This window comes from Barbus barbus (genome assembly GCF_936440315.1).
Source record: "Barbus barbus genome assembly, chromosome: 13".
Lineage (NCBI taxonomy): Eukaryota > Metazoa > Chordata > Actinopteri > Cypriniformes > Cyprinidae > Barbus > Barbus barbus.
In genome coordinates, this window is record NC_136741.1 from 9,574,046 (window position 1) to 9,600,412 (window position 26,367).

A 26,367-nucleotide genomic window follows, 5' to 3' on the forward strand; every position below is an offset into this window, starting at 1 on the left:
AAACAAATTACAGCTCAAGAAATACAGTTTTAATAAAGGTATAGACAGGATAATTTAAGTGACTTTATAAAATTATAAGCTTTTCAACATTTCAAATTCAAATTCAAATTCAAAATTTATTTGTCACATACATATACATACATAGTACGACATGTAGTGAAATGTATTGTACGACTGTCCAACAAATTGTCCAACAAAATTAAGAAAAACCTCAAGTTTACAAAAATACAAATAGAAAAAGTACAGTAAACATATATACAGAAATGAACTAGCAATAAAAATAAAATTAAAAATAGATATGAGAATAAAAATAGATATGAAGAATAAAAAATAGAATGATTCTATATAGATTCTATAAAAAGTAAAGTGTATGTCAGTGATAAAGTGTCCGTGTGCTGTGCAGTGCAGTAAAGTGTATAAGTGAGTAAAAGGAATACTAAAGACAAAAGACAAATGGTATGTAAGTCCCACTCATTTATCCTTACGTAACCTTCTACAAATTAGTGCAGATTGTATTTGAAAATGTGCAAAGTGGAAGTGTGGGGTGATGTGCTTAGAGTGGAGAGAGGTTAAGACTCCGAATGGCCTGCGGGAAGAAGCTCCTCCTCATTCTCTCTGTGTTCGCCTTCATGGAGCGGAAGCATCTCCCTGAACGCAGCAGAGAAAAGAGTCCATTGTTGGGATGGCTGAGGTCCTTCACTATCTTCCTGGCCCTGGTCAGGCACCGCTTGCTGTAGATCTCCTGCAGGTCAGGGAGCTCGGTGTGAATGGTACGTTCCGCTGAACGCACCACCCTCTGGAGGGCTCGTCTGTCCTGCATAGTGCAGTTCCCGAACCAGGAAGTGATGCTGCCCGTCAGGACGCTCTCGATGGTGCAGGTGTAAAAAGTCTTAAGCACCCGAGAGGGAAGTCTAAAGTCCCTTAAGCGTCTCAGATGGTACAGACGCTGCCTGGCCTTCTTCACCAGGGTGCTGGTATGACAGGACCAAGTCAAGTCCTGCGTGATGTGAAAACCCAGGTATCTGAAGCTGTCCACTCTCTCCACTGGAGTCCCGTTGATCGTGATCGGCTGGTATGACCGCTCCTGCTTCGTACTGAAGTCCACTATCAGCTCCTTAGTTTTGCTGATGTTCAGGTGTAGACTATTCACCTGGCACCAACTCTCCAGGTTCTTAATCTCCTGTATGTAGGCCGTCTCGTCGTTGTCTGAGATCAGGCCCAACACCAACAGTGTCATCAGCAAACTTGATGATGGTGGTGGAGTTGGAAGTGGCCACACAGTCATAAGTGTACAGTGAGTACAGCAGGGGGCTCAGAACACAACCTTGAGGGGCTCCAGTACTTAGGGTGATGGAGGATGAGGTGTGTTTACCCATCCGTACGGCTTGCTGTCTGTCCTTCAGGAAGCTGGAGATCCATTGGCACAAGTATGTGCTGAGACCAAGGACCTCCAACTTGGAGGTGAGTGTGGAGGGAATTATGGTGTTAAACGCTGAACTGTAGTCCACAAACAGCATTTTTACATAATTCCTACTTTTAAGTTCTTTAAGTTCTCTACTTTTAAATTCTTTAAAAAGAATAGGCACAATTAATTTCCACGATAAGTGGAATAAAATAACCTATGTTTCACTTTTCCCTTATTTTTATGCACTAAATATTGGGCCACAAATTGATTTGAACTTGTATTGAAATTGAACTTGTATAGAATATTCCTTTAAGGCATTTATTTGTTTGTATTCCTGTTTAAAGTTAAACGTAAAACGTCTTAGGTTACGTCCCGTCCCCAGTTCCTCGAGGGAACGAGACGCTGCGTCCGAAGACGCTAGGGGAACGCCTTCAGCATAACGGCTCTGAATACAAGTGAAATCTGTCCAATGGATGGGCGAGACGTCACGGACGGGGTGACGTAATGACCGACCTGCTGGTACAAAAGCACGTGCGGTGAAACCGGCGTCAGCTTCTGGAATGAAGCAAGCGCTGGCAGGGATGTCGGAAGTGTGGCATCAAGACCCAGCGTCTCGTTCCCTCGAGGAACTGGGATTACATGCGTAACCTAAGACGTTCCTCTTCAGGAACTCGAGCTGCGTCCGAAGACGCTAGGGGAACGAGATATCCACGCTGCCAGACTTACCCGTCCTTGCCCAGTGTGTATCCCTGTGGAGCACATCTAGGGCAAGAGGACGGAAGAGCCTGGAGTGGCCCGCATGTCCAAGCCGTAGAACCTGACAAAAGTCAGGGGCGTAGACCATCCTGCAGCGTTGCAGATGTCCTGTATTGGGACACCTGCGAGAAAGGCCTTGGAGGCCCCCACACTCCTAGTGGAATGAGCCCTGACTCCCATCGGCGAGGGGAGGTCAGAGGACTCGTAGGCAATGTTGATGGCATCCACAAGCCACCGACTGAGGGTCTGCTTGGAAGCAGGAAGACCTCTCTTAGGGGGACCATAGCAAATCAGAAGTTGCTCGCACTGGACACATACAGTTAAGCCTTAGCTGGTCAGGCTCCTGAAACGGAGGAGGACTGAAGGCCTGCAGTACAACAGGCTGTGGTGTGACAGAAGGAACTTTGGGGACGTACCCTGCACGAGGGTACAAAAAGGCTTTGGCCAAGCCGGGCGCAAAGTCCAAGTGAGTAGGGGCCACTGACAGGGCCAGCAGATCCCCAACTCTCTTCAGAGAAGAAGTCACCAGAAGAAACACAGTTTTCAGGGTGAGATGGTGATCACAGATCTCCTCAATAGGCTCGAAGGGAGGCCTACAGAGAGCATCCAACACCACAGCCAGGTCCCAAAGAGGAATCCGGGACCGTACTGGGGACCTTAGCCTCAGTGCACCACGGAGGAAACGTGTAACTAGGGGGTGTCTACCCACCGACTGTCCACCAAGAGAGGTGTGGTAGGCCGAAATCGCAGCCACATAAACCTTCAAGGTGGAGTGGGTTAACCCTGCACAGCTTCCATAACTCCGGGCAGAGGTGCACAAGTGTGCCTCCTGCCTGTGAGAGGAGATCTCACCTGACGGGAATCTCCCATGGAGAACGCCGTCGTGGAGAGAAATCAGGTCCGAGAACCATACTCAGCCTGGCCAGAACGGGGCTACTAGCAGCAGCCGGACCCCGTCCCGGCGCACTCTCTCCCGAACTCCGAAGAGTAGAGCAATCGGGGGAAAGGCATAAAGACGAAGCCTCGGCCACGTCTGCAACATGGCATCCAGCCCCAGTGGAGCTGGATGAACTAGAGAGTACTAGAGGGGACATTGCACTGTCTCCTGAGTAGCGAAGAGGTCCACCTGTGCCTGGCCAAACACTCTCCAGATCTGCTTCACCAGCTCGGTGAAAATCATCCATTCCCCTGGCCACAGCCCCTGTCTCGACAGGATGTCTGCTCCCACATTGAGATGCCCAGGGATGTAGACTGCACTCAGTGAGAGGAGTTTGCCCGGGGACCACACAAGGATCTGATGCGCAGACCTCCTTGGTGGTTGATATAAGAGACCACCACTGTGATGTCGGAGCGCACCAACACATAGTGATCTCTTAGGTCTGGGAGAAAGTGTTTCAGAGCCTGAAACACGGCCAGCATCTCCAGCCGGTTGATGTGCCAAGCGAGATGATGACGACTCCACAGACCGCGGGCAGGGTGGCCACTCATGACCGCTCCCCAACCGGTGAGGGACGCGTCTGTCGCTAGCGTTACGCGGCGACAAGGAGCTCCCAGCACCAGGCCCTGATACAAGAACCAAGGTTGTCTCCACATGTCTAAGGCATGTAGGCACCGCCGCGTGACCTTGTTCATGCGAAGCAGGTTTCCCCTCGGGGAGAACCCCTTGGTCTAGAGCCATCATTGTAGGGGTCTCATGTACAGCAGGCCAATAGGTATCACGTTGGACGCAGCTGCCATCAGACCCAGCAGTCTCTGAAACTGCTTGACAGTGAGTGACTGGCCTTCTTTCACTCTCCTGACTTCCGTGAGGATCAACTTGATCCGAGCAGGGGACATACGTGCCTGCATCGTGGTCGAATCCCACACCACACTAAGATAAGTGGTTCTCTTATCTTGGAGAAAGCACACTCTTCTTGGCGTTCAGTCTTAACCCCAACACTTTCATGTGAGCGAGAACAACATCTCGATGTTGAGCCACCATCCGCTCTGATTGAGCGAGAATCAACCGTCGATGTAATTGAGTATGTAGATGCCTCGTAGCCGCAATGGAGCTTTCCGGGCGGAAGAAACTGAGATGTTTGCTCACTGGGGATCACTGCACCCTGGAACACCGTATGTGGCAGGGTTAGCAGATCAACCTCCTGAGCACCGTGTGTTGCAGTGATCGCCGCTCTTCCCCAGCGGGGGCTACCCTCATAAGTGCTGGGCCACCAGCCCCAGGGCTTCTTGGCCGAAGACCTCTTCGCCTGAAGAACAGTCTGCAGATGGCACGGGCGGTCTCCTTGGTGGTGCGGAGCAACAAATCAGCGGTAATATCCTCCGCACTAAATCCCTCGCCCTCATCTAACTCCATGGTGTGCAGACACAAGCCAGCCTGACCTGCTGCCGCATACCCCTTGCCCACAAGTGTCGACGAAGAGCGCAGTGGCTTGGTGAGCAGGGTCGGAGCCTTCAGAGACGATGCCGTGTCGGGGGACAGATAACTCGTGAGCGTCTGTTCCACACACGGCATCGCTCTGTAACCACGCTCACTCATCCCCATCACATTACCGTAGGGAGGAACACACTGCTTGTATTGTTTGCTTTGGCCCTTGTGCGAACAGACAGACAATACCAAATATGACTCACAGAGACACAGAGCGCTAGCTGAATGACAGAAAGCTGACGCCGGGTTCACCGCTTTTGTACCAGCTGGTCATTTCATCACCTCGCCCGTGACGCCCATCCATTGGACACATAACACTTATTCACTTATATAGTATTCAGAGCCGGTTACGCTGAAGGCGTTCCCCTAGCGTCTTCGGACACAGCTCATTAGTGGTGCCAAGATCATGGGTTTGATTCCCAGAATGCATGAGCTGATAAGATGTATGCCTTGAATGCACTGTAATTCACTTTGTATAAATGTTTCTGGTAAATGCATACATTTTAATGATTTCTTCAGATAAGCAGGATAAGTTCTCCACAAAAAATGCATCAACTTTGGTGCAACATCAGTTAAGGTGGGTCAGAAGATTTAAGATCCCTCAGACTAAAGCAATAAATAAAGGATCAAGAGAGAGAGAGAGAGAGAAAAAGATTAAGAAAATAAGAGATGAGATGTGAGGAGAAGGAGATGGGAAGAAATGAGAGGGATGAACTGTCACTGGAGTGAAGTAAGCAGAGCTAGGTTGACAAGATTAAATAAAACAACTAGATAAACAAGCTCCTCCCGATTTGATTGTAGGATCACTAAATTGCCATGAATGTAAATGTTACATTTCTTTCTTTCTTTCTTCATTTTTTTTTTCTAATCTCTGGCTTTGCAAGGTTATGGTAAATGATCCATTAGAGAAATTCATTTTAAAGTGGTACAAATATTCCATATAGTCTTAATATTAAGACAATTAATATCATGTGTTAAAAGTTGCCTGCCTGCACAGTTTTGTTTAATATTAAAGAATTACCACAGTTCTTATTAAAATAGGTTTAGATGGATTATTGGAAGTCACCCTGCAAAACATGTAAACGATCCAAAAAGTATTTAATGTCCACCCAGATATGGCAAATCTACAAAAAAAAAAATGATGTTGCTTTGAACTAGTTGCTGCTGAATAGGGAATTAAATACCTGTTTCAGGTTGTACTGCCCCCTCTTGTCACAGTTGGGTATGTGCAGGGAATAAAGGTCCTCCAGGGGACCCCTGTTATCTCTGAAGGGTATTTTTGCAATCCTTTCCAGTACCTGGTCAAGATCCTGCTGACACTGGCTCTAAAACATATAAATAAATGTGTTTGAATTTTTAAATGGAGTTCAGATTGGTATGTTCGTAATGCTGTCATAATTAACATTCATTTCTCAGGTTAAAATCAAATCTACTCCCAAACGGCTTTTCTTACCCTATGATTTAATTAATGTAAAATGAGCTATTCTCATTCTCTAAATTTATAATGCACACACAGCATTAAAATCTTACTAATACATTTGCATCATTTGTGGGTGTTTATTGAGGGTAATGGGACCTGAAAATAATGATGTGTACTGAGCCTGAAAAAATAATAATAATAAAAAACGCTTTGTACATGTTACTGTGCATTTGAAGTATACAGACTGATCAGATTTGATCATTGTATTGTGGTCAAGGCCCTCAGTCAAGATAAATAAGCTCCAGAGACAATTATTAATCATAAGTCAATTGGAACAACATGTTTTGTCCATGTTTGGAACAACTATGGCAGATTCACACTTTACATACATCTTATAACATTAGAATGCAGAAATTAGTAAAAAATTTAATTAAAATAATATATAGTGAAGTGACATACTGTCAAGTATGGTGACCCATACTCGGAATTCGTGCTCTGCATTTAACCCATCCAACGTGCACACACACAGCAGTGAACACACACACACACCGTGAACACACACCCAGAGCAGTGGGCAGCCATTTATGCTGCGGCGCCCGGGGAGCAGTTGGGGGTTCGGTGCCTTGCTCAAGGGCACCTCAGTCGTGGTATTGAGGGTGGAGAGAGCGCTGGACATTCACTCCCCCCACCTACAATCCCTGCCGGCCCGAGACTCGAACCCGCAACCTTTGGATTACGAGTCCGACTCTCTAACCATTAGGCCACGACTTCCCTTAAATATATATATATATATATATATACCGCGCAAAGATACTCACAGAAATCAGAGAGAAGATCAAAACAATTTTATAGATTTTATTTATGATTTTCATCACCTACCTGTTTGGCATGCGGTGCTTTAGGGTCCTCAACTTTATTGTACTTCATCTTGGTCTTCAGCTGCTGACGGTGTTGAAGGACAGCACTTTCCTTCCATGGACTGTCTTTGGTGGGCTTCCTTATGGGAGGAACTTCAGTCAGACCAATGTCCAAAGAGTCCTGTACCTCAACTGATGATAGGACACAATATATTTTTAAGTTCAAATTTGTCAAAAAGTGATCTTAATATTCTTATGACTGAGGTATAACAGGGTATTCGTACATATTTCTTTTAGCCTTTATATCTAAAATCCATATTGGTCTACAAAAAATATTTCAGCAGCCATGCCACTAGTATTCAGTTTTTGCATGATGACACACTCTTGTAGAAGAGCAATTGTTTTCAGGGGTGTAAAATACTTGAGTAATTTTACTTGATTACTTAAGTATTATTTTGGGGGATCTGTACTTTATTCAAGTAGAATTACATCTTGCTATTCAAAGGAATAGTTCACCCAAAAATGAAAATTCTCTCGTCATTTACTCATCCTCATGTCGCCCCAGATGTTTATGACTTTCTTTCTTCAGATGAACACATGAAAAGATTTTTCGTCTGTATAATGCAAGGGGATAGGACCACTTCAGAAACCACACAAAGTGAACACAACAGTCAAGTTTAAAATATTGGTATTTTTTGTATTTATTATTTCACTTAACAAGACACTGATTCATTAACAGGGGTTGTATGAGTTACTGTAATATTAATTTTTAGATGTCCCATACACTTGCATTATAAAAAGAGAGATGTTTTTTTTTTTTTTCTAAACTCTTAGTTTATGTTCATCTGATAAATGAAATAAATATATAAGATAAATTATATATATATATATATATATATATATATATATATATATATATATATATATATATATATATATATATATATATATATATATATATATATACATATATATCTTTCCCTGTATTTGTGTGTGTGTGTGTGTGTGTGTGTTCCACTGTGCTGCATTTTAAATGTTGTTGTTGCACTATATGCATGTTTGACCTGTGCATTTTGTTTTGTTTTCTCCCTTTAACAAAACTTCTGTATATCTGTGAGAAAAAAAAAATTTACTTCTAATTTTTTAAAACTTGAGTACAATTTAAAGTTGTTCTTTTTTACTTTTACTCAAGTATGTTTTTGGCCAGATACTTGTACTTTTAAGTTGATACTTTTCACTTGAGTATCTGTACTTTCACTTGAGTAAAATGTTTGAGTATTTTTTACACCTCTGATTGTTTTTCACATCAAGTATTTTAGAATGTCTCACTGTTTTTAGTGTTTGAAATTGTTACGGGGCTGACGAGACGTGAGACGTGCGGATCCATATGCAAAGCTTTATTACAAAACATGGTCAGAAAACAGGCAGGGTTAGACAGGGGCAAACAGGTATGGCAAGGGCAAGACACAGCAATCCGTGGAGCAAGCGTGGGTCGACGATCGGCGAACAGTATCCAAAGGGGCAAGGCAGAGAGATAATCCAGAGACGAGAGCAATAATCCAAACGGGGAGCGAACAGAGTCCAAACGGCAGAGGCTAAGGGTAAATCCAGGAAACACGGGCAGGGTCAGACACGGCAGGAAAACAAGGCAAGACTAAGGCTAGACTTAGACTATGGCTCTGTAAAGTAGCTATCGCTTGGGGAGTGATAAATGCTAAACAATACTCGGCCGTGAGCAAGAGCAAGTCCCAGGCTTAAATAGTGTGTGTAATAATGAGAATCAGATGTGTGTGCTCAGTGTGATTCTGGCTGGAGCACTGAGACGTGGTGTGACTCTGGCTGGAGCACTGAGACGTGGTGTGACTCTGGCTGGAGCACTGAGACGTGGTGTGACTCTGGCTGGAGCACTGAGACGTGGTGTGACTCTGGCTTGGCAGGCATGACGTGAGCAGACTCTGGCTTGGCAGGCATGACGTGAGCAGACTCTGGCTTGGCAGCAGAGACGTGAAGGGGTGCTGTTGCTGCCGCCATTTTGTGAGTGAGTGCGGTGTCGCGTTCCTCCGCGACACCCACAGTAAAAGAAGAGCCCACACACAGCAAAGCATAGTTCATAAATTGACTGAGAGATGAACGGGGACCCTCGCGGATCAACTTTGACCGGAGCGGCTGATTAATGCCCTCGCAAAAAAAATCTATAAGTGCATAGTCCGGCAGTCACGTCAAGCCAGAGTCTGCTCACGTCAAGCCAGAGTCTGCTCACGTCAAGCCAGAGCCTGCTCACGTCTCCGCTGTCAAGCCAGAGCCTGCTCACGTCTCCGCTGTCAAGCCAGAGTCACACCACGTCTCTGCTGTCAAGCCAGAGTCACACCACGTCTCCGCTGTCAAGCCAGAATCACACTGAGCACACACATCTGATTCTCATTATTACACACACTATTTAAGCCTGGGACTTGCTCTTGCTCACGGCCGAGTATCGTTTGCATTTAGTGCTCACCTAGCGCTAGCTGCTTTACCGTGCCATTCCGTGTTTCTGTTTTGTTCCTGTAATTGTGTCAGCACTTATCACTCTCCCAGGGATAGCTACTTTACAGAGCCAGAGCCAGAGCCATAGTCTTAGTCTTGCCTTGTCTTTCTTGCCGTGTCTGACCCTGCCCGTGTTTTCCTGGATTTACCCTTTGCCTTGCCGTTTGGACTGTGTTCGCTCCCCGTTTGGATTATTGCTTTCATTTCTGGATTATCTCTCTGCCTTGCCCCTTTGGATACTGTTCGCCGTTCGTCGACCCACGCTTGCTCCACGGATTGCTCTGTCTTGCCTCTGCCATACCTGTTTGCTATCTCCTGACCCTGCCTGTATGACCATGTTGTATAATAAAGCTTTGCATATGGATCCGCACGTCTCACGTCTCGTCAGCCCCGTAACAGAATACTCGGCCAAAAAAGGATCCAGCGGCTTTTCTAGTGGACATTGGCCAGGTATGGACACTGCACAACTGTTGTTAACCCTCGAGCAGGGTTTGAGACCGCTCGAGGAGTATATACAAGAGTATTTAGACCTCACCCATTTTTCTGATCTTCCGGACTATGCACTTATTGACTTCTTTTGTGAGGGCATTAACCAACCACTCAAATCACGTTTAATCCGTGAGGGTCCCCGTGCGTCACTCGCTCAGTATATGGATTATGCTTTGCTGTGTGTGGGCTCTTCGTTCACTGTGGGTGTCACGGAGGAACGCAACACCGCACTCACTCGCAAAATGGCAGCAGCAACAGCACCCCTTCATGTCATCGCCGTCAAGACAGAGTCTGCTCACGTCAAGCCAGAGTCTGCTCACGTCAAGCCAGAGTCTGCTCACGTCAAGCCAGAGTCTGCTCACGTCAAGCCAGAGCCTGCTCACGTCTCCGCTGTCAAGCCAGAGCCTGCTCACGTCTCCGCTGTCAAGCCAGAGTCACACCACGTCTCCGCTGTCAAGCCAGAGTCACACCACGTCTCTGCTGTCAAGCCAGAGTCACACCACGTCTCCGCTGTCAAGCCAGAATCACACTGAGCACACTCATCTGATTCTCATTATTACACACACTATTTAAGCCTGGGACTTGCTCTTGGTCACGGCCGAGTATCGTTTGCATTTAGTGCTCACCTAGCGCTAGCTGCTTTACCGTGCCATTCCGTGTTTCTGTTTTGTTCCTGTAATTGTGTCAGCACTTATCACTCTCCCAGGGATAGCTACTTTACAGAGCCAGAGTCATAGTCTTAGTCTTGCCTTGTCTTTCTTGCCGTGTCTGACCCTGCCCGTGTTTTCCTGGATTTACCCTTTGCCTTGCTGTTTGGACTGTGTTCGCTCCCCGTTGGGATTATTGCTTTCGTTTCTGGATTATCTCTCTGCCTTGCCCCTTTGGATACTGTTCGCCGTTCGTCGACCCACGCTTGCTCCACGGATTGCTCTGTCTTGCCTCTGCCATACCTGTTTGCTGTCTCCTGACCCTGCCTGTATGACCATGTATAATAAAGCTTTGCATATGGATCCGCACGTCTCACGTCTCGTCAGCCCCGTAACAGAAATAATGTGACAGGTACTGTATATGGATCACTAGGGCCCAAAAGTTGCATATCTTTGTTTATCTTCTTTTGAGAGGTGATCTAAATATTAATGGTTAAAAACGTAAAATTGATAGGTCTGTGTTGCAGCTCTATGAATGATTCATGGTCATTTTTTTCTGTTCGTTGTGACAACAAACTTTCAGCTCAGTGCTATCCACAGCTGGAGCTACTTTTCTCTGTGCATGGCAGGCTTGGAAGAATGGCACCAAAATGAACAAAGTGCCACCCAAGTTCTAGATAAGGGAAAGAAAGCTGCCTCAATTAAAGTTAGACCTTTAAATCTGCTCACCCTGCATTGAGGATTTCATTTTATGCGTTTTGTTGCAGAGTTGAGCATTGTAACCAATCACACACATTTCTGTTATGTGTATAAATGCAATGGCCAATGGCCATTTGTCTCCAGTGATGAAGAAATCTGCTGTTTGGTTCAGTGTGCATGCTTACTGCAGCCCAACCCAGCAATAATTTACTTTTTAATTCCTTTTTTAATAAATATATTTTTTTAAATGTACATTTTATATATACTTTATACGTTATTTAGGCTATTTAAATTATAAAATATTATGCAATTGTTATGCATTGATCTGTAAATAGCTGCAATGTTCCACCTTTACAGTGTAAAGATGACCTTTGTTGATACTGAAAAAATTTGATTGCTAGCAGTCTATAGTATTTTAATTGATTGAAGTAAATGGTTACATTTTAGTATTCAACATAAAGACAATATGCTATAATTACAAAAAGGTAATTATAAAAATTGTGCATATGGCAAATGGCCTTGAAAACAAATTCCCTGGGGCAACTATGTCCCTGAAAATAAATTCCCTGGGGGCAAATATTGTTGTCCCTTAATGCAAAAGTTGATTCGGACCCTGGTGTGTTGTTGTTTTAATTCAAGTAAATATAACAGGCCTAGCTCAACACTATGACTTCAAGAGCACTTATCTGGGTCTCTTTATCATAATGTGCTATATTTTGTGGAAATTTCTGAATCATATATATATTTATATTTAGAATTATACTGACTCCATTCAGATTGCTCTCTCTCTTCATCTAGTAACTCCATAAAAACAGCCTTAGGTGACACTCTTGAATTGGTCTTTAGAATGTTTTGCAGAATAATTGAGTCTGGACTTAAATTATTGAAAATTATGTCAGATAAATGAATTTCAGACAAACATATGGTGTGCAATGATTTTTAAATGGTAATTTATTCCTTACACAATCACCTTACTAAAAGTAACCTATTAAAAGTGTTTAAACAGTCAGAGTTTAAAGCTTCTTAGACATCTTGGAGGTGTTTCAGCATTCATGAAAAAGAAATCTGAACTATGGCACACAATGCATGGTTACAATTTAGCATAGCATACCACAGCAATAAACAGTGAGACTGAACAGCAAGCAATATCAAAAACACTCTTAATTTTCCACTTGTCGACACTTCTTAAGAGCTTGCTGCTTAACCTCAGTGGTGATCTCTTTGAAGCTAGTATCCCAGCAGGTTCTACAGAAGTGGAATGAAATCAGGTGTACAGTATGCTAGAGATGGGCTTTTCCATTCCAGAGGTGAAGCATTCCTGCTTTCCCTGAAAAACTTCAGACATAGCCTGTTTTGGCATAAAGGAGGATAACCCCACCAAGCAAAGCGGCACTAGAGTCCTGCACACTTTGTCCCTTCTTATCTAAACACTGAAGATTAGTGTGCAGAGCTAGTGTGTCTGGATGATGTAGCAATATTATAATTTTTAAAATATAAAGTAACACTTCATGATAAGGTTGGTTAACATTATTTAAAATGAACTGACAATGAATAATACATAGTTAACATTTACTAGTGCTAGTTTATGTTAGCTAGTACAGTAACTGATGAGACATTATTGTAAAGTTATAATATATATAATATATATTGTAAAGTGAGCTATACCTAGAAATCAATGGACCATAATATTTGTCTCACTCAGCTTAAATGTTCAAATCTTACTTTGAAGACAAAGAACAACTTTAATCAAGCCCAGAATCTATGTTCAAAAGTCTTATCTTCATGTTTTCTGTGTATTTGTATTCAAATCCCACCCTTTATAAGCTGCAGTGGACTTTTTGGATGTCTAAAAAAGTTCCCCAAGTACAATCATTCAATGGAAAGTGGAAGGAATTGTTTTAATCTGCAGATGTTTTCCAAGTCCTTCGGGAAATAAATGGGGGGGGGGGGGGGCATCAACGAAGGATGGCAATTCTTAAAATAATCCACATGGAGGGCCAATCATCACTGTCCAGCAGCAAAGAAGAGAAGACAAAACTAATGTGATTAATTTTTACAACCAGAGGGGTGGTTGTTAATTTATTTCCATTACATCTACCGTGAGAATATAACTGTATAACTATATATGCTCAAAATGCATGCTGGTTTGAATGCGTTTGAACTTACAGTGCTGGAAGGGATGCCAATATGTTGGCGTAGGGTCATGCCAACAAGCTTAATAACTACCATCTTATCTGGCATCATCCAATGCAAACTCTACACTGGACCTCTGGCATGGTAGTCAGCACTGATGTTACATGGGAACTATACACTCCTTGTCTTAATAAAAATTCTCCTCTCCATCTGTTTGGGATCAAAAATCTCTGTTCAACTGTCCACTGAAAGGATGGCAGTAAAAAAAGATAGAGATCTGTTCCACTGGTTCAACACTAATTTAATATCCTATGTTCTTTGCAAGAATCTTTTTTTTCTCTCGCAGTGGAAGAAGAGCAGATAAATATATTTCAATTGTTTCTAAGTCCTCATCTGTATGCAGATCGGACTGTTTTCTACAAAACTGTTAAAAGATTACTCAATTGACAACTTAAATCTTTATCAGGATTGCTATTGTAAACTGATGACAAGCCCCTGAACCTGTCAGAGCCTGTGCCATGCTACAGGAGAACTCGGACATATTCTAAAATGAAATATAGTAAAAGATTTGATAATATAATGAATCTTATCCTGTGTTAACCAGCATTACTTATATATATATATATATATATATATATATAGTCACGGTGCACACACACGAGGATGAACATGAGACGAGGATAAACTAAAAATAACAGTCTTTATTCAAATCCAAACAAGGCAGGGCAAGACAAGGCAAGGCTGACACAGACAGGAACACTGTGGAGTAATGAGTAGACCAGACGAAATCAAACTGAACAGACCGGACTATAAATACACAGGATAATCATAGATAACGAGACAAACACAGCTGGACAAGAATGAACTAATAATCACACTAGACAGGACAGGAAACAAACCAAATATGGAAACAAGAGGCAGGAACACAAGACAGAGGACCCCTCCCGAAAAGCGCGTCCCGAGCCTTAACAGTTCCACCGGGGAGGGGGATGGGCGCTCGAGGCCCCTCAGGACAGACACGCACAGGACCTCCAGAGTGGAACAGACAGAATGGAGACCATGGCGGTGCAGGGAGCTCTGAAGGCCATGGCGGAGCAAGGGGCTCATGAGGCCATGGCAAGTGGTCTTCATCCACTCCATGTGGTCTTTGGCCACTCCAGCCGGAACCCTTCTACCCCCAAAAAAATTTCCATGGGGCAGCTAGGGGGTATCAGGACCCCTCCGGGGCTAGACAAACAGGAACAGGAAGCCCTCCTGGGCTGTTCTTGGAAGCTGAGGCGTCTTCTGGGCATGACAAGGAGTCAGGGGCCCCTCACAGGGTCCCTCAGCAACAGCTTCCACTTTAACGACAGGAGGGGCAGGCAGCTGGGAATGGCTTCCGTGGCCACAACCAGACGAGCTGCCCGCCACCGACGAGTCTCCACGGACAAGACAAGACATGAAGATAAAACTGTTCCTGTGAGCACAACAAGACTTAAAACGGCCCTTCTGGCCGTGATGTGTGGACCGGATCCACCGGAACTAGGGCTGGAGTCAGCGGCAGCCGGCGGGCTTGCCACATGCACTCCAGGCGGGCTTGCCACATTAACTGCAAGCGGGCTTGGGAGAGCCGCAGATGGTGGCTTCGATCTCCCGTGAACGGCAGGCTTGGGTGAGCCGCGGACAGCGGGTTGACTTTCCCTGCGGACGGCGGACTGGAGGGAGCCGCAGATGGCGTCCTTGAGTGAGTGGCAGGCTAGGGAGAGCCGCGTAAGGCGGCGGATATCTCCCGCGATCGGCGGGCTTGAGGGCTTGCGGCCAGCGGACTCGTGGTGATCCCACCGAACTCCAATGCAGAATTCAGCGGGCTATGGAGGGAGGATGAGCGGCGACTTCCATGCCGCGGGACAGACGAACACAGTAACAAAAACAAAAGACTTTCCAAAACGAAAACGAGGTGAAGGGGCGCCGCTTACTGTTATGGTCTGGTCTTCTGTCATGGTGCACACACGAGGATGAACACGTGACGAGGATAAACTCAAAGTAATGGCGCTTTTCCACTGCATGGTACAGCACGGTACAGTTCAGTACAGTTCACTTTTGGCGGGGTTTCCACTGGGTACAGTACCTGGTACTTTTTTAGTACCACCTCCGCCGAGGTTCCAAGCGAGCTGTACCGTTACTAAAACATGACGAGTAAACCCTGCTGATCACTGATTGGCCGGAGAAAATTGTCACTGCCTGCGTCATTTTTTCGTCATTTGAACTTGCGGCACAGACACAACAGACACGCTAGATTTAAATCAGCACAGCCAGCGAAGGATCGAACGCAACTGTTTTGAATGAGCGCACCTTTCTTTTAACAACCAAAAAATGGCTATTTCGTTGTCGGTTGAGGAAGTACAGACTGTTCTCCCGTGATAGCCAAGGAGCGGATCCAGTGAGAACGTGATGCAGCGATGCGGAATTAAAAAGGTTTTCAGGAGTCACGGCAGTAGAGGAGGGCGCAACTATAACGACACGTGAATAATCCCGCCCACTCTAAAGAGGTACTAAACTGCAGTGGAAACGCAAACCGAGCCGAACTGAGCCGTTCCATGCCGTTCTGAACTGTGCCGAGCTGAGTCGTACCACACAGTGGAAAAGCGCCATAACAGTCTTTAATCAAATCCAAACAAGGCAGGGCAAGACAAGGCAAGGCTGACACAGACACCGGGGAGTAACGAGTAGACCAGACGAAATCAAACTGAACAGACAGGACTATAAATACACAGGATAATCATAGATAACTAGATAAACACAGCTGGACAAGAATGAACTAATAATCACACTAGACAAGGACAGGAAACAAACCAAATATGGAAACAAGAGGCGGGAACACAAGATACACACGACAGAGGACTGACATATATATATATATATATATATATATATATATATATATATATATATATTGTGGCGGGAGGAGCCAACGACAGACACAGTGGGCGTGGCGTCAAGCCTCGGAGAGGTTTTTATTAAACAATATATTAAAATAAAGTGTCCAAAAGGGGGAAAAGTGTCCAAAATAAACAGGGATCTGGTGTCCTCGTCGTGCTGCGGGGCTGTGTAGGAGGGCAGTGTTCAGGAGGGAAGGGTCCAGGGAAGGGGCGGAGTCCGGTGGCCGCACGCGCTCCCCTCTCGGGGCCGGGAGCGAGTGGCGGCGGCGTCTCTGGCGCGGCTTCGTCCATCTGCGGAAATCCCGGCGCTTCTGGGGGATTCGGCGGCCCGGCATCCTGGCCCGTCAGCCGCCTAACGGGTGCGGCAGTCCTCCTCGACGCTCCCTTCCTGGACCCACGAGGACACCAGCGTGCATGCACGGGGGAGAGACCGGTCTCCCGAGGAGAGGCGCGTTCGGCATTTAACGGCGGCGGTGATGAGGCTCTATTCACGTCAGGTGCGCCTCATCACACGCCGCCAGCCCTGGCTGTTTCAGCGCCCCTCCTCTCTCACACACCCACTCCTGTCGGGAGCCTGGTGAAGGGCGGCGAATACGGGACGGGGTGGTGATGATGGACAGGGGGGAGGCAGCTGACTCGTCACATTCCCCCCCCCAAGCGACATCCCCGTCCGAGGGTCGCCGCCCACGCGGGAGTGCTACCTTCCTCAACCAGGCTCCAGCGGTCGGAGTGGGCGGGGCAGGAATTCCTCTCTGGGCAACTCTCCCTCTCGCACCGCGCCGGAACCGGGACAGAGAAACCGGGTATTAGTTGTCAGCCTCAACCAGCCACAGGGTAAATGACCAATAGAAAGAACGTCACTTACCCCTTCGGTGGCTGGGAGGCTGTCCCCGTCGTTCCTCTGTCCCCGTGCGGGTTCCACGGCTTTTTGCGAGCGAGAGGGGATGACGTCATCAGATGTTGCCCAACTGCGCTGTCTAGGCTCCGCCTGCCCGCATTCTCCACCACTGTGGCGGGAGGAGCCAACGACAGACACAGTGGGCGTGGCGTCAAGCCTCGGAGAGGTTTTTATTAAACAATATATTAAAATAAAGTGTCCAAAAGGGGGAAAAGTGTCCAAAATAAACAGGGATCTGGTGTCCTCGTCGTGCTGCGGGGCTGTGTAGGAGGGCAGTGTTCAGGAGGGAAGGGTCCAGGGAAGGGGCGGAGTCCGGTGGCCGCACGCGCTCCCCTCTCGGGGCTGGGAGCGAGTGGCGGCAGCGTCTCTGGCGCGGCTTCGTCCATCTGCGGAAATCCCGGCGCTTCTGGGGGATTCGGCGGCCCGGCATCCTGGCCCGTCAGCCGCCTAACGGTGCGGCAGTCCTCCTCGACGCTCCCTTCCTGGACCCACGAGGACACCAGCGTGCATGCACGGGGGAGAGACCGGTCTCCCGAGGAGAGGCGCGTTCGGCATTTAACGGCGGCGGTGATGAGGCTCTATTCACGTCAGGTGCGCCTCATCACACGCCGCCAGCCCTGGCTGTTTCAGCGCCCCTCCTCTCTCACACACCCACTCCTGTCGGGAGCCTGGTGAAGGGCGGCGAATATGGGACGGGGTGGTGATGATGGACAGGGGGGAGGCAGCTGACTCGTCACAATATATATATATATATATATATATATATATACTGTATATTTTTTTATTAGTTGTCTTTGTATTTATAGTATTAGTTTTATTTTTAGATTTTAGGTAGCTTTGATTTAAGTTTTTGTTTTATTTTGTTTTTAGTTTTAGTAATTATAGTTTAGTAATTAACAGAACACTTCCTAAACCTTTGTATTTAAGCAAAATGTTTAGTACACTTTCAGCAAGTAGAAACACTTGAATATTTGTATACTTTACTTAGATTTAGTATACCTTTTGCATAATAACAATAAGAAAAGAAATGGTATAATATTTCCTTTCATATGCTGTGTTGCCTTTTTCCCTTTTCAGCGCATTCATGGAATTAATTGAGTGATGAACTTGGGGTCATGAGAAAAAGTTTAAGTTTTAATTTCCAAAATTCCAAGTTTCTTATATGTTTTTCATCCAAATCTCAGATCTATGGAAACACAATGTCAGAGTCTGCTGTTTCTCAATTTGAGAGCTAGTAGCACAGGCTTCATTTTCGATGGTATTCTTTTTTTCCACATATTTAGTCATGAATAATTTGTGCCGTTTAAGGTAATTGCTTTCAACAATTAGGTTTGTGGGATTTTTTCCTTTAATTTTAACACCACAAATCATACAAACGGTTATGATAATGCATTTGCTTTTTCCATTTTCATAATTAAACTCAAAATAGTCCCACACAGGGCTGTGCTGTTTGCAAACAGCCATCATCCATGTCTCTGCCTTTATTATCAGTATCAGCTACTTCACATGCACCACAACAGTACATCACCATCAAAGCATTTCAGTGTAGTTCTAATGACTAACATTAGTTAACTTCATGAGTTAACATGAACTAGCTATATATATAAAAAAGTTAACACTTTACTTTATGGTGTACTTGTTAGACATGTTACATGTACTCACTATTATAATAACAATTAATTATGCATATTACATGCAAGTAACCCTAAACCAAACCCTAATCCTAACCCTAACCATATAGTAAGTACATGTAATTAATTAATTTTACTAAGTACTTAAATGTATAATTACACTACAACAAGGACACCTTAAAATAAAGTGGGTAACACTTTACCCAATAAGGTTCATTAGTTAACATTAGTAAACATGAACTAAGAATGAACAATACTTCTACAGTATTTATTAATCTTAGTTCATGTTAATTTCAGCATTTACTAATGCATTATTAAAATCACAAGTTGTGTTTGTTAACATTAGTTAATGCACTGTGAACTAACATAAATAAACAATGAACAACTGTATTTTCATTAACTAACATTAACAAAGATGAATAAATAGTGTAATAAATGCATTGTTCATTGTTTGTTAATGTTAGTTAATACATTAACTAATGTTAACAAATGACACTATTGTAAAGTGTTACCATAAAGTGTAACCAAAAATATTCAAGCATCTTAATCTTAGTTAATTTCAACATTTATTAATATGGTCACACTTTTACACTGCTCTTGTTACACACGTTACATCTACTTACTATAACAATAACAATAATAATATGTGTAATTAACCCTAATCCTAACCCCAAGTAAGTACATGTTGTTAATAATATTACTCAGTAGTACACCTGTTAGATATCACTGTGTATTTAATTTCCTCTTGTGTTTCAGTTCACGGTCTGGTATTGTACTACCCAGTCCAATTCTTATAGTCCAGGGTGGTGGCATTGGTTAGAGACCAGGGTTATCTGAGGATCACTGTCAGGAATGTTTGTCAGACTAGCCTATGGCAGACCTAGTATCTCATTAGGGGCTCCTGAAGGGGATAAGATGTCAATCACAGCATCAGAGGAAGAACGTGGGTTACGAACAATCCTGGATCTACCAGCCATGAATCGGTCATTTAAAAAGTTTCGGTTCAAGAGCGCATTCTTTCGTGCGTTCAGCACAAGGAATGGTTTGCATCTATAGACCAGGGGCCGGATTCACGAAACATTCTTAAGAAGAAATTTCTTCTTAACTGCCATTTTCTTCTTATTTTTTAACTTAAGAAAAAAGTTAAGAATATTTTGTATTCCCAAACATTCTTCTTAAGAATATTCTTATCTTTTTTCTTAAGATTGTTCTTAAGAATATATTTGAGAACTTATTAAGAATTTTTCAAGAATTGCACTTAAGAACATTCTTACGAACTTCGTATAATTTATCTTAAGAAATTTCTTAACTTATTTCTTAAGAAGATTTTCGTGAATCCGGCCCCTGATCGTACTTTCCTGTTTCGATTCTGCCTCGAAACCAGCTGTTTTTTCAGTTTACTTTTTCGGTTTTCTCCCTTTCGGGCTGTCCCTGTATTCCCGCATCTTCACGAAATATGGAGATAATTCCCCCGCATCTTGCCCTGTCTCCACTACGGGAGTGTCCGACAGGCCATCCGAGTCCTCAACAATCTTGATGACTGGCTTACATCCTTGTTTTACATCACGGTCCGGGGGTGGGGGGGATTTTGTTCCCCAGAGAGCCCCCTTTGAGGCACATGACTCAGTTGAGCTCAAGTTCCTGTTATTTAAGACAATGCTCCTGGTCACACTCAGCTCCATCAAGAGGGTTGGGGACTTGCAGGCATTTTAGGTCAACAAATTGTGCCTTGAGTTTGGGCCACCTGACTCTCACCTTACCCTGAGACCGCAGCCTGGTTATGTGCCCAAAGTTTTCACTACTCCCTTTTGGGATCAGGTGGTGAACCTGCAAGTGCTGCCCCTGCAGCAAGCAGATCCAGCCCTTGTGTTGCTGTGTTCCATTTACGTAGAAAGCACCCAGGGCTTTAGACGCTCTGACCAGCTCTTTGTTTGCTTTGGTGATTAGCTGAAAGTAAAGGCTATCTCCTAAAAGAGGTTGGCCCACTGGCTAGTGGATGCCATCACCTTGGCCAGACACAAGGAGAGCCGTGCCCCCTGGTGTTGAGAGCTCACTCTACTTGAAGTTTTGCCTCCTCCTGGGCGTGGATGCATGGCACCTCTTCAGAGCTGCGGGCTGGGTGACACCTAATACCTTTGCAAGATTCTATAATCACCAGGTGGAGCCGGGTTCCTGCCATCTGTTGGGTATGAATAGGTAATTTGCGTGAGGACTGGTTTGGTGTCTCACTTGCAGCACAATTCTTCTGACTAGGATATATGAGCCTTATTTTCTTCTAGTAAGTTCCCCATCTGGTGAACCCTGGTAGAGTTTGTCCAGCACCATGTGGCATTCAGACTCAGCAGAGGAGTCATGCTGCTAGTCATCCCTTGTCCTGGACTAGGTGCCCATACATGAGATTCCCCTTTGGTAATTCTGTTTATTCTTTTCCACGGTACAATTTCCCCTGTTAAACCCATGTCTTCCCAGGACAGTTCCGCTGTCAGTCCAGTAATCTTAGACTGTGATCTTAGTCTCTGCACCCCAACAATTGCTGAAGTAATATTGTTAGAATGTCGGAAAACATTTTTTGACTTCTTTAGTAAGCCCTTTATAGTTGATTTGTTATCTGGCTTACTGGGCGTTGGGTAGGTTACAGATTGAGGTGCTTATTTTCTGGCACGATTGGCTGTCAGCACCTGTGCCATCAATTCCCATAACACAGTTCTCGTTGTGGAGCTTTCCATCAGAACCCCTAACGTCAGTGTTGACATAACGTCGAATGTGACTGACTGAGTGAAAGGGCATGTCTTGGTTACATTATGTAACTCTTATTCCCTGAAGAAGGAAATGGAAGTTACATCCCTCATGCCACAACCCTAAATAGCACTGAATGCCAGGATGCTTCTCAACTTCTCAGCACTAACCTTAATGAGTGGATGCGCACCGCCATCCTATATACACGGATGTACAGGGAGTGGCTTGGCATGCAAATTCCACTCGCCAAAAGTCATTGGCTGTTTCTCATAACGCTGAGGTGATTGGGGTTCTCAAGTGAGACCCCTAACATCAATGTTGACGTAACATCTCCATTCCCTCCATCAGGGAATGAGGGTTACATAACATAACTGAAACATTATGTTGCTCTCTCATCTATGGATTACCTGCATTTGTTTTGTTTTGTTAAATGAATACCTTTTTGTTATTAGCACCCTTTTTAAATGTTACAACTATATAATGCTAAATAATGGGACCTTACAGTAACGTGTTCCTATCTTCACATTGCATTGCAACACAGGTCAGATTATTCCGCTATCTGATGTAATGGGTAAGTACATAATGAGTTAACAAACAGTAATTAATTTTTGAATTAGACAGTTGTTTGTTAACAACTGTTGCTGTCATGTAGTTTTAGTTTTTTGTTGACTTTGCAATATTTATTTTATTCCAGTTATTTTATTTCCATTATTTTATGATGAATCAAGATTATAGCATTTTAGTTTGTTTTTTTAAAGCCCTGATGTTAACATCATCTCTAACTTAACAAATAACATTGTATTGAGTTCCAGCAAAGTTTTTCACAAAGAGTCCCTCCAAATTAAATATTTCTATATTATCTATATCATCTATATTTCATTGAACACTTGCAGTGTAACCATACACATAAGATATCAAGATCAACGATTAGATACAATGAGGTTTGCTTTACAGCATGCAGGCAAGACAGTACAAGCTTGACTAAAAGGTGTTAAGTAACTTACAAGGTTCACTGAATAACCATAATTCAGGCCTTGGGGAAACATTGCTGCCCTACATCCTTACCTCTAGACCAACATGTATGAACTATGACTATACCATGAAAACTCCTGAAAAAAAACACCACCTCCGCAAATTCCAAAGAGGACCTTAGACTATTGCTTGTTCCCACCCCGACCGTGCTTGCCTCAACATTTCTCACATTGTTTGTGTTATCTCCAAGCTGCTGCGGGGAGCTAGAGAGTTTATTCTGGACACAGACACAGTAAGATTCTTGGCATTTGAGTTGCTGAGTCGCCCTAGGGGGGTATGGCAGCCATACCCGCTCTTGCAGAAAACTGGGGGATTAGTTTGCGCTATTTTAGTCCAACGGGTACCTCTTCCCCACAGCCCTGTAGGTATAGCTTATAAGCAGTCCGTTTATTTTTGAGTCCCTCTGCCAGGTGCCGAGGGCTTTGTGAGGCCTATTTTTTCGGGTCACTGCAAATGGGAAGGGGGTCACCAGCCATTTCCCTCTTAGTGAAGATGAGACCAATAAGGACCTACTTTCTCTGTTCTGTTAGCACACTCAGTACTTTCCATTATGGCCAAAACTTTACACTGGGGGTTTTCCATTACCCATTTTGAAATTTATGCACTCCGACTATACCACATTCATGTCATATACTATATTACACTTCAAGATCTCACAGGCAACACATTATATTCTTAAGAATAACAACACAATTGACTGATTTACTATTTTTCTGTTTTTTTTTTTTAAGCATTTTGCCACATTTTTAGAAGTTGTATCAAGTATTTCAGCTTTGAAAAATGTATTTTAGCCATGCACTTGAATCCTAATGCAAACTGTGGTAGACAATGTATACTGGTTTGTGGCTGCTTGCTTTGTCTGCATCAAAATAAGTCCAGTAAGTCCAGTCCGCTATTCCTCCAGCCCAGGCCACTGTGTCACCCCACTTGGAGAAAGGTTAGGGAGATGCTTCTCCAGGCTGAAGAAGAGCTGCATATTGTTGGGCACCCAGGTAAGTTTGTATGCAAAGGCTGCCTCTCTACCAACGACCAGCCTCTTATGGCATTTTCAGACCTTTAGATCATTTGCTTCTTTCCGAAACAGGGACTGAAATTGTTTAGTAAGCTTAACTTTAACAAGGCAGCATATAAAGCGTACCAAATTGTGTTGTCTGCAAGCATGTAAATAAAGCCATCCTCTTGATCAGAGTACACCTGTTTATGTTCCTTATAGCGTCATCCGCCATGATATACTGACAAATTACAGTGGGTATCAAGGCTTAGCATTCTTGCAATGCACCTATTTCAGAAAAGAGCAGATGAAAGTGTTTTTCGTTGTTACTGTTGTTTTTAAAGAGCATTAATATTCATTAATGTGGTCATTCACAGAAGTTGACACTGCCTCTTTAATATAACACATTTCCAATAATTAATTATGATACAGGTTCGTTGGTCAATTGGGTCTGATGTCTTACTCACCACAATCAAACCACACCAGAGTTTATTTTTAATTAAGCTGAGACAACCTCGTTCAGACAATTTCCAACTGATTATTTCAGTGAGAATCCAAGCATGATTACCATGTTCATATACAGTGTCCTCCAAAAGTATTGGAACAGTAAGGCCAATTTATTTATTTTTGCTGTAGACTGAAAACATTTGGGTTTGACATCAAAATATGAATATGCTTTTATTTACAGGTATTTTCATCTGGATCTGATACACAACTTAGAAGATAGCACCTTTTGTTTGAACCCACCCATTTTTCATGTTACCAAAAGTATTGGAACAGATAGAATTAACATAGATTAAAGTGAAAAAGACTTAATATTTAGTTGCAAATCCTTTGCTTTCAATAACTACATCCAACCTGTGACCCATTGACATCACCAAACTTTTGCATTCTTCTTTTGTGATGCTTTTCCAGGCTTTCACCGCAGCCTCTTTCAGTCTTGGGGGGTTACTCCCTTCAGTCTCTTCTTTAGCAGGTAAAATGCATACTCTACAGGGTTTAAGTGTGGAGATTGACTTGGCCAGTCTAAAACCTTCCACTTCTTGCCCCTGATGAACTCCTTTGTTGTTTTGGCACTATGTTTTGGGTCATTATCTTGCTGCATGATGAAGGATCTCCCAATCCGTTTGGTTGCATCTTTCTGTAAATTGTGAGACAAAATATTTCTGTAGACTTCTGAGTTAATTTTGCTGCTGCCATCATGTGTTACATCATTAATGAAGATTAATGAGCCTGTCCCAGAAGAAGCGATGAAAGCCCAAGCCATTACATTACTTGTGTAATGTGTACTATAATGTACACCTGTGTACACTGTGTTTCAGATGAGCTTGTATGTTTGGGATCATGAGCAGATCCTTTCTTTCTCCAAACTTTAGCCTTTCCATCACTTTGGTCCATAAAATCAGTCCATAAAACCTTGTCCCAGAATTTTTGAGGCTCCTATTCTTCTTGCTAATGAGTGGTTTGCATCTTCTGGTGTAGCCTCTGTACTTTTGTTCATGAAGTCTTCTGCGAAAAGTAGATTGTGATACCTTCACTCCTGCCCTCTGGAGGTTGTTGCTGATGTCACTAACAGTTGTTTTAGGGTCTTTCTTTACAGCTGTCACAATGTTTCTGTCATCAACTGCAGATGTTTTCCTTGATCTACCCGTTTGAGATGTGTTACTTAGTACACTCGTGGTTTCTTTCTTCCTCAGGAGATTCCAAATGGTTGTACTTGCTATTGTCAGTGTTTGTGCAATGGTTTGATTGATTTTTCATCTTCTCTCAGCTTCACAATTGCTCGTTTTTCACCCATAGACACCTCTCTGGTTTCCATGTTGGTTACACGTATAACTAACTATAAATGCAGTCTGCACGGATCTGAAACTGAGCGCAGACATTCAGTGCTATTTATTGTTTGAATAATCAATTAATAGGACACACCAGGGCAACAAAACACACCTGTCAGTCACATGTTCCAATACTTTTGGTAACATGAGAAATGGGTGGGTTCAAACAAAAGGTGCTATCTTCAAAGTTGTGTATCAGATCCAGATGAAAATACCTAGAAATAAAAGCTGAAATGTTCATCTCTCATCTCATATTCAGATTTTGATGTCAAACCCAAATGTTTTCAGTCTACAGCAAAAATAAAGGAATTGGCCTTACTGTTCCAATACTTTTGGAGGGCACTGTATGCCTAAACTAAACACCCTTATAGGTGCCAATTGAAAAGCTAGCATTGCAGTTTTTTGGGCCCTCTTATTGGTAAGGTGCTTAGTCTGGTGGTTGTGTGGCTGCAATCCCTTCACTTGATTCACCTGGTATTTCAGGTCTCCTGCATCAAATTTGTTTGTCTCAGTCCCCTTACTCCCACTGTCTTGGAGAATGGGTGGGGTGCAGCATACAATGTCATCAGTAGAGCCATCCTGAACTGGTCGCTACTCGATGAGTTCGTTCGCCCAGAAGTTGTACTGTTGGCACTCTGGCCTAGTCTGTGGGTTTTCTCACATTCTCCTGTTTGTCTGAGTGATTCATGTGTTTGCTTTTGATTTCCTTTCTTAGTTGCAGGTCATTAACCTGTTCATTTCCTCCCCTATTAATTCTCCCTTAGACTGCTGTCTTGTGCTATTTTTGTCTTGCCAGTCAAGCCGTATTGTTCTTGTCTGTACTGTTATCTGTCTGTTTGCCTGTCACCATTCTTTGTTTCACCCTGAACTGTCAAAACCTGAAAATATTAAACAATAAAACCTGAAATTTTTTGTTATATTGTAAATGAATGGGTGAATTGTTCTTTTTATTTATTTTTAATGAACTCTCTTTAA

General features: G+C 43.8%; 1 protein-coding gene across 1 annotated transcript in view; it reads right to left on the reverse strand.

The window, feature by feature from the left end:
• The window catches only part of LOC306878690 (insulin-like growth factor-binding protein 2-A), a 32,746-nt gene that overhangs the window by 1,473 nt on the left and 4,906 nt on the right, over window positions 1-26,367 (reverse strand). Inside the window, exons 2-3 of the mRNA XM_079431175.1 lie at window positions 6,886-7,055; window positions 5,771-5,911 (exon numbers count right to left, since the gene is read on the reverse strand). Coding sequence (XP_079287301.1) covers window positions 5,771-5,911; window positions 6,886-7,055 — 311 coding nt within the window. The remainder of the gene's footprint in view (window positions 1-5,770; window positions 5,912-6,885; window positions 7,056-26,367) is intronic.